At 34.9% G+C, this 18,263-nt stretch overlaps 4 protein-coding genes across 5 annotated transcripts; 1 reads left to right on the forward strand and 3 right to left on the reverse strand.

The window, feature by feature from the left end:
* Positions 1–268: 268 nt before the first annotated feature.
* LOC7488387 (putative fasciclin-like arabinogalactan protein 20) lies at positions 269–1,086 on the forward strand. Its single transcript, XM_024607007.2, has 2 exons — positions 269–565; positions 664–1,086. Exons 1-2 carry the CDS (start codon positions 269–271, stop codon positions 1,084–1,086), a joined length of 720 nt encoding a protein of 239 aa, XP_024462775.2.
* A 2,809-nt stretch (positions 1,087–3,895) lies between these two features.
* LOC7482872 (probable ribose-5-phosphate isomerase 2) lies at positions 3,896–5,365 on the reverse strand. The gene has a single exon (XM_002312392.3). It carries the CDS (start codon positions 4,952–4,954, stop codon positions 4,160–4,162), a length of 795 nt encoding a protein of 264 aa, XP_002312428.1. The 5' UTR covers positions 4,955–5,365; the 3' UTR covers positions 3,896–4,159.
* Positions 5,366–9,787: 4,422 nt separating this feature from the next.
* On the reverse strand, positions 9,788–11,941 carry LOC7488388 (protein PIN-LIKES 2). Of its 2 annotated transcripts, none has more exons than XM_002312393.4 (2): positions 11,782–11,941; positions 9,788–11,247 (listed from the first exon to the last, which is right to left on the reverse strand). In XM_002312393.4, exon 2 carries the CDS (start codon positions 11,223–11,225, stop codon positions 9,876–9,878), a length of 1,350 nt encoding a protein of 449 aa, XP_002312429.2. In that variant the 5' UTR covers positions 11,226–11,247; positions 11,782–11,941; the 3' UTR covers positions 9,788–9,875. The 2 variants fall into 2 exon arrangements, with proteins under 2 accessions (XP_002312429.2, XP_024462134.1); XM_024606366.2 differs by having other exon boundaries at positions 11,696–11,854.
* A 5,620-nt stretch (positions 11,942–17,561) lies between these two features.
* Positions 17,562–18,263, reverse strand: LOC7488389 (uncharacterized). Its single transcript, XM_002312394.4, has one exon. It carries the CDS (start codon positions 18,156–18,158, stop codon positions 17,706–17,708), a length of 453 nt encoding a protein of 150 aa, XP_002312430.2. The 5' UTR covers positions 18,159–18,263; the 3' UTR covers positions 17,562–17,705.

Genomic DNA, 18,263 nt, shown 5'->3' on the forward strand with positions numbered 1-18,263 from the left:
CCATAACTAACTTCAACACCTCAACAAATCCCATTTCTCCACGTTTCATCTCTTTCCCGCCAACTCCTTCCTTCCCATTCCATATACACTTACTTCTCTCTCACCAAGACCAAGAAAACACAAATCTCCGAAACCGCCATCGATGGCAGCAACCAAAATTCTCCTCTCTCTCTTCTTCCTCTTCTCCTTCCTCTCCTTCTCCTCCTCCATTCCCACCGAAACCCTCCGTGAAGCCGCTGTAATCCTCTCGAATTCCGGCTACCTATCGATGTCACTAACCCTCCCGTTAGTCTCCAACTCTTTAATCCCACACACTCCTTCTCTCACAATCTTCTCTCCCTCTGATACTGCATTTACTCAATCAGGCCAACCCCCTCTTTCTATCCTCCGTCTCCACTTCTCTCCACTCTCTTTCCCTCTCAATTCCCTCGAGTCCCTCTCTCTAGGTGCCAAGATCCCATCTCTTTTTCCAAATTATTCACTTACCATCACTTCTACCGGCGATGACGTTTCACTAAATGGGGTCAAGATTAAAGATTCCCCGGTTTATGATGATGGTTCTTTGGTAATTCTCGGGGTTGATAGATTCTTCGATACGGGTTTTGGGTCTTCGGATCAAAATCTTGGATGTTCTGCTAAGGCGATTATTACTCGTTTAATGAGGTTAGTAGGGTTTTGAATTCAAAAGGCTACTCTGTTATGGCCTCTTTTCTTGATTTGCAATTAATGGTGGGCTTTACGGACAAGACTGCGTTAACAATCTTTGCTCCTGTTGATGAAGTGATAAAGGCTTTTCTCTGGGATTTGAGGGAGTACTCTTCAATGTTTCTCAAGCATGCTGTTCCTTGCAAGATTATGTGGGGCGATTTGGTTAATTTTGATGATGGGGTTGTTTTAGAGACTTATTTGGAGGGATTTGGGATTACTGTCTCAACATCTGGTGATAATTTGATGCTTAATGATCAAGCCTCAGTAAATTTCCCAGACATGTATCACAATGACTGGCTTGTGATTCATGGCCTCCAATCGATACTTAAGGAACCAGAGAGTGAATATAGTTTCTTGGATGATGGTGATGAATTCTAAGGCTGCCAAGATATTGAATGCCTTTTTCGTTGTCATGAGGTTCTTGGTTTTGCAGTTTTCTACTCTCTTTTTTATGTGATATAGATATAGCTCAAGACACTCTCTTCCAATGATGCTGTGATGTTAGAAATTGAAGCCTCTTCATTTCATGATATCTAATCTACATGACTTGATTTTCAACTCTTTGCTGGTGTTTCCTTTCCAGATTATGACGATACTACATGATGCGTGGTATGATATCTGAATTGAGTTGATAAACTAGAAAATGCAGGCATGGTCCAAGGATTTGACTTCTATTTACTTCTGTTAATTATGAAATTGGGAGGTGAAAGCTACACTGACATGCTTCTGTTACTGCCATTGAAAGTCCTGGGCTTGCCAGAGCATCTATAACATGAATTCAAGCATGTGTTTTTCAATGGCGCAGCTTCAAATTGGTGGATTATAGCGGGTAAAGTCACATCCTAAAGCGTAACGAAGACTGAATTGATTACTATAGGCTAGCCAGTTCATTCGGCAATATGTAAAATGTAGGAATTTTCCACTTAGGATTAAGACATAGCTGCCTTTTCCTTTTTTTTCTCTGTTGCATCTAAATATCCGATGCATTCAACAAAGTGAAGGGCAGATGCTTAGAGGCTCATGAACTTGCATCCAGTTTACCTTTACAGGTTTCATTTTCTTCAAGTGATATCAAGTCTTGAGCCTACCTCATTTTAGGAGGTCGTTGCTAGAATATGGTGGAGAAATTTGACTTCAAGTGTACTTATCGCTGAAAACTGACTAAAGACAGTGCATAGCTCTTCTTTCTTGCTTCTCTGGTATTGAACGGCAGCTTAGCATCATAACAAGCTATACATGCTTAGCCGTTTTGATATGATATTTTCCAACCTAGATTATATTTCTCCATTTTACCTGATCAAACTCTGGTGTCTGAGTTACTAATGATGCACTTGATCAAGTTGGCTGTGGTTTTCAGTGACAATATAAGTTGTAATCTCACTGAAAATACCTTGATCTTGAAAACCCATTGAGTGTAGGGGCTCTAAAATCTCTGATGATCCATGAAATTTAAGCAGTGCCCGGTGGATGTGCAGTGTCGCATCAATTTATTAGGATAGAAGGATATATGGCACGGAATGAAGGATGAGATCATCCCCTTTTCCCTATGTAGCAAGTGGGCTGAATTCTTGAATTTGAACATAGTAAGGTGCTTATTAGCAGTTCAGGGTCCTCAATAACTCCTTAGGCATTTTTTTTTCTCTCTCCCTTCTAGTTCATGGTTTTCTTCATTAATTACTATGAATTAAACATGCATATATACATCAGACATGAACCTGGTGTAATAATGATGTTTTCTTCACGCATCCTTAAGCGCACAATTTTGCTTTTTCTCATGCCCAGAACACTGTCTTCAAGGCTGCTCCTTTGGTGTCACAAAGGACCGACAAGGGTCTTACTGTGCTGGCGAATTGAGAGAAGTTCAAAGGCATTTTTCTGCCTTTATCAAATTCTGTAACTTCTATCACTCCATCAATATCATTATCAAGATCTGCTTTTGGTCCAATTAGTGTCTTTTTCAACTGATCCACAGTAAAATTATAAGCATCTAGCGATTGGAAGGTGGCCCTTTCTCCTTTCTTTTGCACAGAGGAAGCGAGAGCAGTGATTATAGTAGAAATTTGATTTTAAGAACTCTTGGCTCATAGACCGACGTATCCGAATTCAGATCCTAATAATCAGTAAATCCCTTTTTCCTCCACCATTGGTCGATTTGATAAATAAAAATTTAACGCCATTGGTAGACATGGTCACATGGCCATGACACCACCATGTCTGGACCATTAAGCAGGCCTCGATATGACTTGGTGACAGGATGATCATTTTATGAACTTAGGCCCAGTCACTCCACCATGTCATATTCACTCTCTTGTGGATGCTTTTGTGAGCTATGCTTTCTTTCTTTCAGATCAGTGGCCCTTCAGGGTGTCCGTACTGTAAAGACTTCTTAAGCCCAATGACGCTATACAGGCCCATAAACATTTTCAGAAACGTTCAGAGCAACTGTTGATCCAATGCTGCAAGAGTTACAACAAGACGTCAATACAGGCGAACTGGATCAGAGGTTCTGTCCAACCAGGTAGGATGAGCAGAAGCCTTATTCTCAGTTTTCATATCTTATATAAAATTTGAAGCCCGTCCATGTAGTTCCCGGATAAATCAGGAAAAAAAAAAAAAAAGAGTGACATGGGGCCAGGAACATGGTCGCAAACCATACCTGAATTTAACAGGTCCCTGAAATAGCCGATTATATCCATGCTTAAAACAAAACGAAAATAGCCCCGGATTCAAAGCTTAAATGGCTGCGACTTGCAAGTAACTAGCTATGAAATCCAGGTACCAAACAAACTAACAAGAGTAAATAGTTGGCAACCATAAAAACCCGGCCCTCTGCCTCTAAGGACAAGCAATAAAATAGCTCCTTCAAACTGTTCACCTCAACCATTAACAAGAAAAACAAAGCGCGCAGAAGGCACTCCACTCCAGCAACAGAAGGGCAGACCTCGTCCTGTGATCCACTATGCAGTGCCTGACAACGATCGGCCTAAAAAATGCTTGCTGGGTTACGACACAGAATAGACACTCTGTACAGCATAATGATGCCAAATTGCAATCACAGAGCAACAGTCATGCATACCCAGCAGCACAGAACAGGAACCCTTTGTTTTAACCATAAGCCAAATTGACTCTCATACGCGCATTTGAAACACATTAAAATATATAAAATAAGAAACCAAAACATCCAGCGTGAAAGGAAAGATCATTTTCATATTGAAAATAACAGGAGATGACAGCTGACATACGATGAGCTTAGACTGTTCAACTGCCAAGATAATCCTAAAACCCCTAAACCTTCTTTCCTGGTAAAATTCTGAGCCAAAATTAAGGAGGGAACCCTCGACCTCTATCAATACTATTACAATGACAAAGCAGTCGAATTCCCGAACTTGATTAATGCCCCCATTAAAAAATTTCAAATTTGTAAAAAAATCTCCATCTTCTAAATCCCAATCTACTTATCCTTGATAGTGATCCCAAGCTCACCTGCAACAATAACAGTGGTTGCCATATCAAGAAACATCCCATGCTCAACAACCCCAGCTAGCCTCAAAATAGCATCACTAGCAACCTTTAAATCCCCAATATCCTTCTTAAAAAACAAATCCACGATATAATTCCCATTATCAGTAACAAAAATCTTTTCGCCCCCATTATCGGTCCTCAATTTGGCAACGCACCCCGCGTAATCGAACAAATTTTGCAGCCTATCTTGAGAAAATTTCCAACAAAACGGCACAACTTCAACGGGCATAGCACCACTAGCACCAACATGAGCCACCAACTTAGACTGGTCAACAATAACAATGAACTTCTTGCAGGCACTCTCAATCATCTTCTCTCTGAGCAAAGATCCACCACGCCCCTTGACCAAATTGAGATTCGAGTCCACCTCATCAGCACCGTCGATGGCAAGATCAACGACGGGATGCGAATCAAGATCGGATAAAGGGATGCCAAGAGACACGGCTTGTTGGTGGGTTTTTGTGGAGGTAGGTATTCCTATAATGTTCTTTAATTTTCCTTGGTGTAAGAGATCGGCGATACGGTCGACGGCGTGTTTAGCGGTAGAGCCAGTGCCTAAGCCGAGGACCATGCCAGATTGGACAAACTCGACGGCTTTATAGGCGGCGATTTTTTTGAGCTCGTCTTGGGTTAGGATTAACGGGGAAGGAGATGAAGGAGACATAGCTCCTGACTCTATAGATAGCTTTTCTGATCCAATAAAGGGTGGACAAGGTATAGCCATTTTGTTTTGTTTTTTCAAAAGTAATTTGATAAGAAACAAGATAATAAAAAATGCTTGTGTAAAAATAAATAAAGAGGATAAGGAGAAGGGACTATAAGATCATTGTTGAGGGAGATGAATGCTGAGGAGGAGAAGTCGAGATATATGGATGGGGAGATATAGGGTTTGGAGATTGGTGTGTGTGGTAGAGAAGGGATAGCTTGTGGTGATCTTTATAGAGGAAGGAAATAGTCGGGTGGTGGTGGTCCTGGTGGAGGAAAATGCAAGGAAAGGGCTTGTTTGGAACTGGGATTATGATATATTTCGTCTTTCTATTGATAGAGAATATTTTATTAATTTCCTTTTCCAGCACGATATCTGATTGTATTTGTAAAAAAAAAATACTTAATAAAATATATTTTCTTTATTAACGGACGAATAAAGTCCGTTTGAAATTGAAATTGCAATTATGCATTTTGAGTGGGAATGAAAATTATGTGGCTGAAACGCAATTGTAAGAGGGAAAGAGGTTCTCTTCTTTACTTTTCTCCAACACAAATCATATTTGCACTCCAGCCCCCTACCCTTTTTTTTTTAAGCTTAAATCTCGATTTTCTCCCCTGCAATTCTTGTCTTATGTTAATATCATTCAAAATCTTGTTTTTTGTTTCAATTAAATCTTTATAACTTTCAAATTTCGTTGCACCGTCGATCTCTATCGACGGAATCCTAGTAGGGTGGGTTTGGTAATAAGGGGCAACCTGCTGCTGCCCTCCAAAAAAACAACTAAAAGATGTTTTTAATGAGGTGCAATCCCAAACGAGACTTTAAATCAAACGTGGGAGAAATACATGTGATTCTCACGTGTTTTTTTTCTTAATTTAGGATAAAATCTTAATTTATCTCTCGAGATTCATGGGTCGTCTCGATTTCATTGATTTTTTTTAGTTTCAGCTAATCCCCACGAGTTAGATTTTGTTGTAATGTCCACACCCCCGTACTTTAGCCTCCTAAATCCCAAGCATGAACATGGCTGATGTCGATTTTATGCACCAGCTTGTAAGTTGGGGCTGCGAAATGCTTGTTTCTTTGTATCCTGAATTGAAGAAAAGCACAGCCGCAGGATGGTGAGGGTTTTTATCGCATGTGTGTCCGGATGATATTTCCACCCGGGCTTATGGTATTGGGAATCTCCAAATCGGAACACTCGATGCTCTGCACGAGTCCCGTTAATTGAATGGTCGGTTCATCTCGTTGACAACCGCGTATCATACGAGCCACTCTTCCTGTCGTTTTAATATATATATATCAATTATTGTCTTTTAAATTCTGGGTAAGTTCAGAATACAGGCAAAATTGCCATTGGGAAAGAATTGATTCGACTAAAAGGATGGCTGGTATCAATCCACTACGGACTATGGTGTTCATTTGTGATTTCTCTGTCTTCTCGGATTAGGCCCCGAGGAAAAGGAAACAATCAGTGGAGGTTATGAAGCTCTCCTTTTCTTTTCTTCTTTTAAAGACAGAGTGGTGAACAAGGCGTGGGTCTTGCTCTTATTATGATTCTCGGCATATTCCCAACCACTGGATACAATCTCTCAGCCATCCACGACTCCCTTCCTTTCAGTACATAGAATATTACCATTTTTTTTTATTTTTTTTTGCTCTATATTGTCCCATGGATCACGCAAAACCATCCATGTTTTTTTTTTTTATTATTAATAATAATAAGTACATAGAATATTACCATTTGTTTTTGCTCTATATTGTCCCATGGATCACGCAAAACCATCCATGTTTTTTTTTATTATTATTATTAATATAAATGTCTAAATCAACTTATACATATTTACAGAGATTAAAAAGAAAAACACGATTTTGATTCTGGCAGACATCTGCTTCGGAGAGTATATTGTCTAGATTAAGCACGTACAAGTCTTTTAACTATGACCAGTATAAAAAAAAATTGTGTTGAATAAATAACTATGACCAGACTTATCCATACAAGTCCATTCCAATCTTGGACTGCAAATCTAAGACTAGGATCCATGAATCTCGTACAAGCAAGCAATTATATTGAACAGAGGAAAACAACCTTGCATCAATTTGACCATGTGTATAGAAAAGCTGCCACGGTTTAAAATGTGAACCACGAAAAGGTAAACAAGGGAAGAGACGACCATCCCAGACTTGGATTGCGTGAAACTTCTACGATGCTTGCAGGCAGAAATTGCAGTTCTAACAAGCCATTTCGCCATGACTGGATAAAACAAATCCATTCAATTCCTGCATTTACAGGCCGGATTCATTCAGTTTTTTCTTGACGACTATGATTTCTCCAAGTTTGAAAGGTTTGCGAGGTATAATCAACATACTTCAACACTCTTTTGCTTAATTGATTTAGCGTTTATATCAAAAATATATATATATATATATAAAAAAAAAACCATTGCAATTTTTCAAACAAAAATCAATATCGAATGGTGTTTTAGTTAGTGTTTGGTGTTACGCTAATGATTGTTTTTTAAAAAAATTTTTTTGTTTTAAAACACATTAAAATAATAAAAAAATTAATTTGAAATTTTAAAAAATCAAAGCATACTCTTTAGTGTTTAGCTTCAACCACATCAGAAAAAGTTTGATTATGATAATTTTATGGTTTAAAAAAGTTCGTTTAAAAATATTGTAAATTATATATTTTTTTAATCAAGGTTTTTAAAAACATTTGTTTGCAGCGTACTAATCACACCACACAACACTACATAATTAGTCTCTTAAGACTCTATTTGGTTAGGTGGTTGCGTCCACGTTTAGCTGCGTCAATAAGTTGAATGTGTTTGGTTAACAGAGACCACAGTTTTTTATACATGGATCCCACACAAATATGCGTTCGAAACGCAGGTGTAGCAAAAGCAAGTCTGACTTGCTTTTCGCCGTGGCTTCTGTTCAGAAAACGTTGCTTACAATTAATGTTCATTATCCAAAAAACAATTAGCCCAATCTGTCCTCCTCCACTGTGGCTTCCATCGTCTGTCCTCCTCCACAGCTTCAACCTCCACTGTGCTTCCCTCGTCTCATGGATTTGTCCTCCTTCACGCAGCTTCCCTCTCTCAACCTCACACAGAACCATCTCCTTCCTGCTGCATTTTCCTCCCTGCAATCTTCCTCTGCTCTCTCCACTCTGCTTCCCTTTGTCATGCCAAGCTCAACTGAGCAAGGTAAGAAAAAAACCAGCAATGTCAGCAGTGGAAACTTCAATCTGGACCAGCCAGAGAATGGAGCATACAAGAAAGCTAAAGGCACAAGCTCCTTTAACTCAAGTAAGAAAGAAAGGAACGACGCCCATACATGTTTGATGATACTCCCAGACACCACCGAGGAGCTTGAAGTGGACCCAGAAATAGAGCCAGAGGAGGAGCCCGAGTTGTATTCAGAACACCACTGTTCACTGAACAATTTTTTTTTTTAAAAAACCAGTGCAGTTAATTGATTTTACTCGCACTGTTCACGTGAACATGAACAACAATTTTTTTTGTTTTTTTTTAAATTAGTTTAAGGTGAATTAAATTTACTCATACTATAATCTTAATTTTATTCTTGATAATATTTTACCTAATTTTGTAGTTCTTGTCGGATAAATTTTGTACGTAATGGAATTGTAGATAGTTTTTTGTTAAAGTAATTTTTTTATATAAAGTGTGATTTATTTCATGATGTAATAGCAATAGTTAAATTCATAATATTTAAATTAAAAACCATCAATATTAATATATATTTTTTAAAATTATTTTATAACCTCAATTTCAAAAGCATTATTAACCAAACACATTAAAACTACTTTTTCTTCAACCTCAATTTCAACCACAGTTTTAACCAAACACCTATTTTTTCAAACCAACCTCAACTAAAAGTACTTTTTATAAAACAATTTTTTTTCAAACCACAACCACAACAGCTACCGCAATACCAGACACACTCTAAATGTTTATTACCGGAAAAAGCTAAACAAGTGTTCGTTAGTATGGTAGAAGTAATTTTTTTTTAATATATTTTTTAAAAAATTATTTTTAATATTAAAATATTAAAAAATATAAAATATATATATTTTAAAATATAAAAAATCAGATATCAATAAAAAAAGAGGTTTAACCACACTTCTAAATTGTACCAGAAAAGAAAATAGAAAATCTATAGCAGTGAAGTAATGCATTTTTTCAGTTCAAAGTCACTAGTCGCAGCAAATGTAGAATGCTGTCCGACAGATTTCATTAGAAATCCTGCGTCATTGTGCAGCAGCAGCCCATTCCCTCTGCAACTTTTTAGAAGAGCAAGACACGGATATGATGTAAACGGTCAGGTCAACAAAAATTATAAAACCCACCGGTACAAATTAGAGAAACGGAGTCTTTAGCCTCTTTTTTCCTCTTTTTTAACAGACACCATCACAGAACTGAAAAAATCATCATGCATGGAATTAACAATAGAGAAGGAATCATCAGCCATATAGTCTATGAGAAAGTGTAGCATTTGTTTTGTGCTCCTATTCATGTATGCATTTCTGTACCCGTTCGTATGCAAGTTAAAGAGGAAAACTGGACATGTCTGACTTCTAATCAGTTGGGGAATTGGGATAAAATATTCTAACAATTATTGGAAAAAATAACTTCTGAATTCAATCCAGCAGTTCGCAATTACAAATAGCTGCTTGCACCTGTCTACATCATATCTGACTGCTACATACGGGTCTGAGAAATTATATTACAGAACAAGAGCCGTATTTAATCATTCAACAATACCAAATTTCAGGGAGGAAGCACCTTTCACTAACATCACCAGCAGAGTAAAGAGAGCAAATAAACAGAATTCCATCTCATTAAAAGCCATGTACTTCAATGAAGGGCAAAGAACACAAAGATCTGGGACTGGATTATACCACAAGACCTCAAATATAAGCGAGTAATTTGAAGTAGATAACGATGTACAATGAAAGAGAGAAGAGGGCAAAGACATGCTGCCAGAAGAGAAGAGCAGAAGCCTCCTTTACTGCATAACCCCTCAGGCTGGCAATTGCTCCCAATAGAATGGCACTTGGTGTTGTGTACTGTAACAAGAGCACGAATCTGTACATTGCATCTCCCTGGACAAGAAGGTGCAGCTTATCAGCCAATGCTACTACACCAATTCCACACAGAGGAAGCACCAAAAGCCTTGCCACTGTGATGCCAATTGTGGTTCGAAGACCAAGCGTAGACTCTTTTGGCCCCTCCGAAAGCATACCCCCAAGAATAAGCATCACAGAAGGCACCATGGCACCAGCTAAAATTTCTAAACTGTCTGTAATAAAAGACAGAGGAGCATCATATCCAAAGAAAAAAGCTTTCAGTTGAGGCACCATTCCGATGATGATAGCTAAGAGAGAAGCGAGTGTTGGAGGTTGAAGTACGTGCTGCACAGGAGTTTGTTCGGCTACAATTCTGATCCTTCTCACAACTCTCGGCTCAGCCAAACACCGAATTGACCGAGGACTGCTCGAATTGCCTTCAGCCAGGTCAAGGTCTGGAAAAGTAGTCTGTGAAATACTTGAGATGCTATTAAAGATCCTAGCAACGAAAGGCGTCTTTGAATGTTCAGTTTCTTTTTCCTCGATGCCTGGCCATTCAGCTTCTACGAGGAGAGGTATACTAACATCACTAATTGGATGTTCCTCAATCTCAGTCCCTTCCTCAACAATCTCATAGTACTGCATGGGAGGCTCCATCATGTGATAAACTAGGGTGTAAACAAGAATCACAGCGACCCACTGGGCAAAAGAGACATACGCCACTCCCCTCGAGTGGCAATGGGGTCCAAATGGGCTATGTTTAGTGTGGCAGACAGATCCAACAATGGCAAGGGGGAGATTTCCAGTATTGCCAAAGGCAGTCATAATAACGGTGAATCTGTTAAACTGCGGTGATGGACGACATATAAGCACCACGGCCACCCCGAGAAAGCAACCAATGACTGTGCTAAACAACACATTGACAGGGATAAACCACCAAAGGGCAATGTTCTGAAGCGTAATGCTTTGACCAAGCTCAGTGAAGATTAAGCAAGGCAAGAATAAGGCAAAAACTAGCTTGCTTAACAGCCTAAACGTGGCTCTTGGGATCATTTGGGCTTTCGGGTGTGCAAGAACCAATCCTATAACAGTAAGGGAGAGAAGCTTCATCAAAGGCACTATAGCAGTCAGCAGATTTTCACCACTTGATGTCATCTTGTTTTCATATAATGCAGGCATATAACCAGGCATCTTTCCTCAAAGCACTCGCTTTCTGAAATAATTAGCAAAACAGAATTACAGAAACATTCATTCCAAATAAAAAACACAATTAACCATTTGAGGAATTTGATATTCTACAACATAGGTTTCATCAATCACCAAGCAAAATAGCAGAATCGCAGAGAACCAACATGGATTTCATATAATAATGTTGCAACAAATTATAAAGAAATGAGCACATTTGTCTAACAGAGTATGAGCGATAAATGATTAAAAAAAAAAAAACTCAGATGCAAAATCAAGGAAGAAGCTATGTAGCATGTGGGCTTTTATGGATTAAGAGGGGAAAAAAAACTCAATCAACCACAACTACAGATAAGATAACTGAAAGAAATCTAGATAGAGAGAAACGTGCAGGATTTGGAGGCAATCAAGAATCGCAGAGGAGAAGAAGATATTCTTGAACACTGAATAAAAAATAATGATAAAGAAGGAAGCACCTCTGTGTCTATGATGGGACCCTCAATAATAAAAATCAGTAAGAAACAAAACAATTAACGTTGCTGTTTCTCGGTCTATCCATTACCTTGCCATAAAAGAAAAGGAGCAAATAATATATGGAATATGGTGATGAATTTTCTTGCTCCACTGGTCAATGATATATTCCTTCTTTTCTTGCTCTATCTAAACCCAATTTTTAACATGGTGAGGAGGAGATAAAGTTGGGCTGTGTTGTCGTGATCATAAATAGCTTTTGTTTGCGTTTTCGGCTTTTTACCATTACCTTTTTTTGGCATTTTGCTACTAAATTTGGTAGCTGGCCCATGCGCAAACGATTATCATTACTCTTTTCCTTTCCTTTTTTTTTTTTTTTACAGAGAATAAATTCCATCTCAAGACCTTTGGAATGATAGCATTATATATATATATATATATATATATATATATATATATATATATATATATATAAAAGTGATTTTGAAAATTCTGAAGTTAAGGAGAAATAGCGATGGCAACAGGGGATTCGGAATGAGGGGAAGTTTTTTCTTAATTAGAAGTCATAGATATTGAACTTTTACTGTAGATCTAAGATCATAGTTAAATATGAATAATTAAAAGATAAAAAGATAAATTTATTTTTAAGTATCAATTCTTTTAAAAAAAATTATTCAATGAAAAACTAAAATATACTCCATGAAAGACTAAAACCCATCTCATATGCATATAAATATTAAAAAAAAAAATTGGATTTGGATTTGGATTTCTAGTGAAACGGGGGCATATTCCCCATCTCGATTTTTATTTATGTTCAGAATAGAAAAAATATCATGTCATGTAATGCACATTATCAACAAAAAAATATCTAGTAATTTTTTAAAAAATATTTTTTATTTAGAAATAAATGAAAATAATATTTTTTTATTTAAAAAAACTATTTTTAATGTCAATACATCGAAGAAATTAAAAAACATAAAAAATTAAAAATTACAAAATACAATTTCAACCCTAAAAACAAACAAATGCCGTGAATTGATTATTTTATAATCTGTCAAGGTGAAAAAAAAAATAGTTGCTGAGTGCTGATTCATTTGTGTGAAGAGCCCTTTTAATTAGGCTCATTTGTTTCGCTTATATTTTTAAAATTGTCTTGTCACAACATGTTTGAAATTATTTTAATTTAATTGAGTTTAAAGATTTCAATGATATTTAATATTTGAATTTATTTTGAGTATTAAAAATTGAATTTCAAATAAAATTTAATCTTTAAAACAATATAAAATAAATAAGAAGTCAACCTCTATGATTTATAATTATAAAAATAAAAACTTTAATATTAAGACTAGCCTTTTCATAATACTTATCTACCCATTTTTTGTAGAGACATTTGAAAAAATATTAAGATGTCGAAGATAATATGAAAAGCAAAATATATTGAATTATGAATCGAATTTAAATTAAATATTGTAATTGAACTTTTTAAATAAATTCAATTACAATAAAAAATTGATTAAAAATAACATATTAATTAACCTATATCACAGTTTTACATGTTTCATACTAAAAACTTTTTAAAAAATCTTTGTTAAAAAAGTTATAATTTATATTTTTCTGAACTTCTTTTCATGACAAGTCTCTCTGATTCCTGTTTTCTTTCTTTCTTTTTAAAGAAAGATTTAACTTATATTTAAGTGTTGGGTTATGACGGAACTAATGGATTTTCGGGCATCATGCGTGTGAAAAGCTTAAGACGTTGAAAATTGTGCTGTTCGCTTCCTCCGATTAGAATTCCAAAACGTGATTTCGTTTTCGAGTTTGGCCCAGTAGACTTGTTTCTCTCGGGCTCTAATTTGTTATAATGGGTTTCGACCCGAGTCTCTAAACCGCTTGATAGACTTGTTTCTCTTGGTTAGAACGGGTTTTGACCCGAGTCTCTAAACCGCTTGATAGACTTGTTTCTTTAAGAACAGATTTTCACTTGAACCTCTAAACCAGAAGTTTTCTTAAGCAAGAAAATCTCAAGTTCAAACCCCGTCAGATGGTGAGGGATGGGCACTGCTTCGTATTCTGTTGGCGGTCTCCTGTTTGGTATTGAATTTTCAAAAAAAATTAAATAAATTTTTAAAAATATATTTTTTTATATGTATTTTTAAATTATTTTAATATACTAATATAAAAAATAACTAATGTCACACTTATAAATATCCATAATACGCGTTCAAATTCCACTGGTATAATTATATACTAGGGGTGGCAAGCAGGGGCTGTCCCTGCAAGACATTTGATTTTTATTATTTGGTAATTAAATGTGAGGAACTGTAATATTATTTAATGAGATGGGCCTGCGTACAGTAAATACATTTGCTATCCTTTGCTTTATTTTTGAATTCTTTTGACTTTGCCTTGATTTTATGGTAACTACATGCCTACGTGAAAAAAAAAATTATCAATGTGTTTTGCTATCTTTTCGCTCCCTAAGATATCTATACAAATCATAAACAAAAATATTTTATGAAAAAATTAAAGTATCAATTAATTCATCTTTCATTTAACAAAATAAGATAATTGAGTATTGATAACTTAAATTTATAATATATTTTTATTTTGTTTTGAGATGTTTATTAAAAATTTGATGAGGTTTTTTTTATAATTTTATTATTTTTGCTCTTTGTTTTTCAGATCTGCTAGTTTTAACAATTGTTTTTTGAATTCTTGATAGTGTTTTTTTTCTAATTAATTACATATATTTTATTAGTTTGTTTTGATTATACTTGGATTTTTTTTATGTTTTGTTTTTAGCAGAGCCACCAAAATTATCAATTTTTTCTCACGATATATGTTTTGAATTTAGGTTGAACCATGAACAAAATAAGAAGAATTGATTTTTTTTTTTTTAAAAGAAAAAATATTTATCCACTAGTTGACAGGTTTATTCGGTTTATTTTGACTTTTCCTGTTTCGACAACAACTACTAAACGAGCTTTCTCAGCGATGAATATTGTTAAAACAAGACTTCGCAATCGGATGGATGATGATTTTCTTGCAAATTATTTAATTGTCTATATAGTAAAAGAAATTGTTGAAAGATTTACAATTGATATGATAATCGATGATTTCTATCATATAAAAGAACGACGAATATAATTAAAATAAATATGTAATAATTATTTTTTACTTTAATTCAAATTTTATCAAACATAAAATAATGTTTCGCTTTAGCTAATGTTTCTTATATACTTTGTATGTTTATATTTGATATGTATAAAGACCAACAACATTAAAGTGATAGATACATCATGAAGATGAAATAAACTTCATTGCTTTGATTCAATTTGGTATTGCTCCAAACCTTTTACCTTATACAAAGGTCATTATATGTTTATAATAAGTTATTTGAATAAAACTAAATTATGATTGATTTTTTTACAACTCATGTATAATAAATTAAAATAAATATTATATCTTATTACATTATTTTTGATCACCCTAAATAAATAATTCTAATTCCGCCCCTATTCTTTATAATTATAATTATAACATAACCACCAGAAAAACTACATGTTCAGACGCTGATTGAAAACGTTTGGCTTCGGGAAAGATTCTTTATCTTTTCCCGAGAAAGGTTTTCGATATTTTTAGACTTAAATACATAATTATTTAAAAGAAAAGGAAAGTTTACGTGCACAATGTTACCGGAAAACTACAAGATTTATGCACCGATTGAAAACTTTTTAGTTCTTGGATATTTCTTACCTGACACGATTTTTTTAACGGATGAACAAAAATATTCATTATTACACATCCAAATGATGCATTTTATCCTTCATACTTGTATGTTTTTAGATGATTCTAACGTATTTAAACTGGGACGGGAATTTAGTGCATCGATCCCTTCTAACGAGATTAGTCATATATAAATATTATCAGTTGTTTTATTTTAAGAATATGAACCTGTAGGCATAAAGGATCACAACACAGACTACAGAATTAAGAAGCAACCTGCCTCCCACTAAAAACACAGAACAGAACACTACAAAAAAATTTGCCTGTTAGCAACAAAAAATCAGTTGCAGACGAGGCAAATATATAATTAGGTTGCAAAGCCAACTTTGCAATTGGTTTGCAATGGAAAAGGGACGATACAGAGTTGCATTTGCAAAAATAATTAGCTAACGAAATTTGGTTGCAAAGATTGGTGACTGAATTTTCAGCCTCGAATAGGTTAGCGATGCGCGTGAATTTGCAACCTAATTCCGGTTACAACATCATTCCACCGAATAAAATATGTTTTTATGTTCAAATAAAATATTTTTGAAATTTATATTTATAGATAGTTTTATATGTTGATATTAAAAATAAATTTAAAAAAATAAAAAATATATAATATGTTTTCAAGCAAAAATCACTTTAAAAAACAACTATTAATACAATCTCAAACATCATATAAATATACATTACATACAATGAGAAATATTAATTCTCAAGAAAACAATAACCACTTATTTCACAGATTAATTATCAATAAACAGATTGATATCAACAAATAAATTAACACCCACAAATATATTAACAAAATATAGTAAATCAAACAAAATTAAATTACTCATCATGTAAAATAAATCATACCCAATCACAAACCCATTTTTGTCATAAAAAATAAACAACGCCTTTTAAAAAAAATCAAAATTAATTACCTCAGATCAACCGAATGAATTTCCTCCTCAAGCTACCCAGTTGACCTTCGGCCTACTACCCCGCGGCCTACAAAAGGTATTGGAAAATCAAGCAACCACCGTGAAAAAAAGAGGACCCACACGCATTCGCCCATATACCTGTGGGAGCTTTATTGGCCTGTTCAAACTTCAAAGGCTACCTCGCCCTAGCAACAAAGGATGGCCGCCCGAATTTGAGAGAGTACCGTGATGAAAATTGAAGTTCGAAAGAAAAGGAAAAAATGAACTTTATTCCAGTATAGTGATTTTGCAATTGAACTTTTTCCCCGGTCCCTTGCAATTGAACTTTATTCCAGTATACAGGCAAACTAAATTAAAGGGGTTAAACCAGTTTCCCGTTGCAAGTTCCTTGTAAATGAGAAATTTTAGTACCCAAACATACGAACTAAAGAGATTATTTTCTATGAAAAATATTTCTTTAAAATGAGTTATTTTTTTGTTGGTGATGATGATGATGATGATGATGATTGTACCGGTGGTGATAATAATAATAATAAAATAATTATTATTTGAAAAATAAAATGGTGGTTGTGGCGGTGATAATATCAAAAAATAATTTTTTATATAAAATTTATTACTAGCATTATTATTTTTAGTTATACACATAATAATTGAAAAAATAATAAAAATAAAGATTTATAATAATATTCAACAACTATATTAAAATTAAAGAATAAATAAATCTACTAAATTATTTTTGAAATGAAAAAAAAAAAAAAACAGCAAATGATCAGGCACGTCCTGACCCACCAATAGCAACCATGTTCGTGCGCCTTACCTTTTTTTATTTTCCCCTCCTATTTTTTTTAAAAAAATGATAGACAACAGGATGGTTTGTCAATATGCAAAATATATATATATATATATATATATATATATATATATATATATATATATATATATATATATATATGCACTCCCAGTTCTCGAATCTATGACCTCTGATTTTTCACGCGAACTAACACAGCCGAGATATAATATAAAATCATAAAATTATCATAAAACATGTATTGACGTGCTTAATTTATTGGTATAATGTTTTGATTTCCTTTCCTCCGAAACAAGCTCACCATGCATCAGGCCGATCAGGATGGAGAGTGGAGATTCAAACCACCAATCTCCTTCGAGGGCTAAATTAGAGAACGAATAATTGATTTATTGAAAAGAATACAAAGAATGAAATATAATCATCTCTGCAATTTTTTTAAAAAATAAAATTATTCACAAAGAAATTACTGAACATATTTTCCACTAGTTTCATGCTCCAACATTTGCGACACTAATTAAGGCCGGGAAGCCCGCCCAAGGCCATCTTAAACATCTCCGTGAAATGGAAAAACATCATCGCGGTGGACATGGGCACGCTTAAAGAAATCAAGGCAATGAACCCTAAGGCCAAGCCAGGCCTTGTATCCATCAGCTGGGATTGCAAGAAACCCATCATTTCACATATCAATGAATCGTAGCTAGTAAAATAACGCTTTTCCCACTCCATCCAGTTAGCAGGTGGCTCATAGTTCCTCTCCACCATCTTCATCTCATGAATTCTTTTTCTAAGAACAATCATGTTCTCGTCCACTATCCTGCCGCTGAAGTAATTTTGATCATGCGATTCTCTTCTTGAAGCTGAGATTCTTGCACTTACCCTTTTTCTGGAGTCGAGTTTCGTTTTCGAGGAGGCGAAAAGTGGATGATAAGAAAGGGAAGATGAACATAGAGAAGTTGATGCCATGTTTGTTTATGTTGTGGTATGTATGGAAAATGATATCTCTTGACCCAAGAGAACTGCATTTATAAGCTTAGTTAGCTAAGTAAATTAATCAAAGTTAATAATAAT

The sequence above is a fragment of the Populus trichocarpa genome, chromosome 8, assembly GCF_000002775.5.
Source record: "Populus trichocarpa isolate Nisqually-1 chromosome 8, P.trichocarpa_v4.1, whole genome shotgun sequence".
Taxonomy (NCBI): domain Eukaryota; kingdom Viridiplantae; phylum Streptophyta; class Magnoliopsida; order Malpighiales; family Salicaceae; genus Populus; species Populus trichocarpa.

Excerpts from the sequence above, each read along its gene's own strand:
- LOC7482872 (XM_002312392.3), bottom strand. The coding sequence starts at position 4,954 with ATGGCTATACCTTGTCCACCCTTTATTGGATCAGAAAAGCTATCTATA.
- LOC7488389 (XM_002312394.4), bottom strand. The coding sequence starts at position 18,158 with ATGGCATCAACTTCTCTATGTTCATCTTCCCTTTCTTATCATCCACTT.
- LOC7488388 (XM_002312393.4), bottom strand. The coding sequence starts at position 11,225 with ATGCCTGGTTATATGCCTGCATTATATGAAAACAAGATGACATCAAGT.
- LOC7488387 (XM_024607007.2), top strand. The coding sequence starts at position 269 with ATGTCACTAACCCTCCCGTTAGTCTCCAACTCTTTAATCCCACACACT. Across the intron at positions 566-663 it reads TTTATGATGATGGTTCTTTG|GTTAGTAGGGTTTTGAATTC; the intron begins GTAATTCTCGGG and ends TCGTTTAATGAG.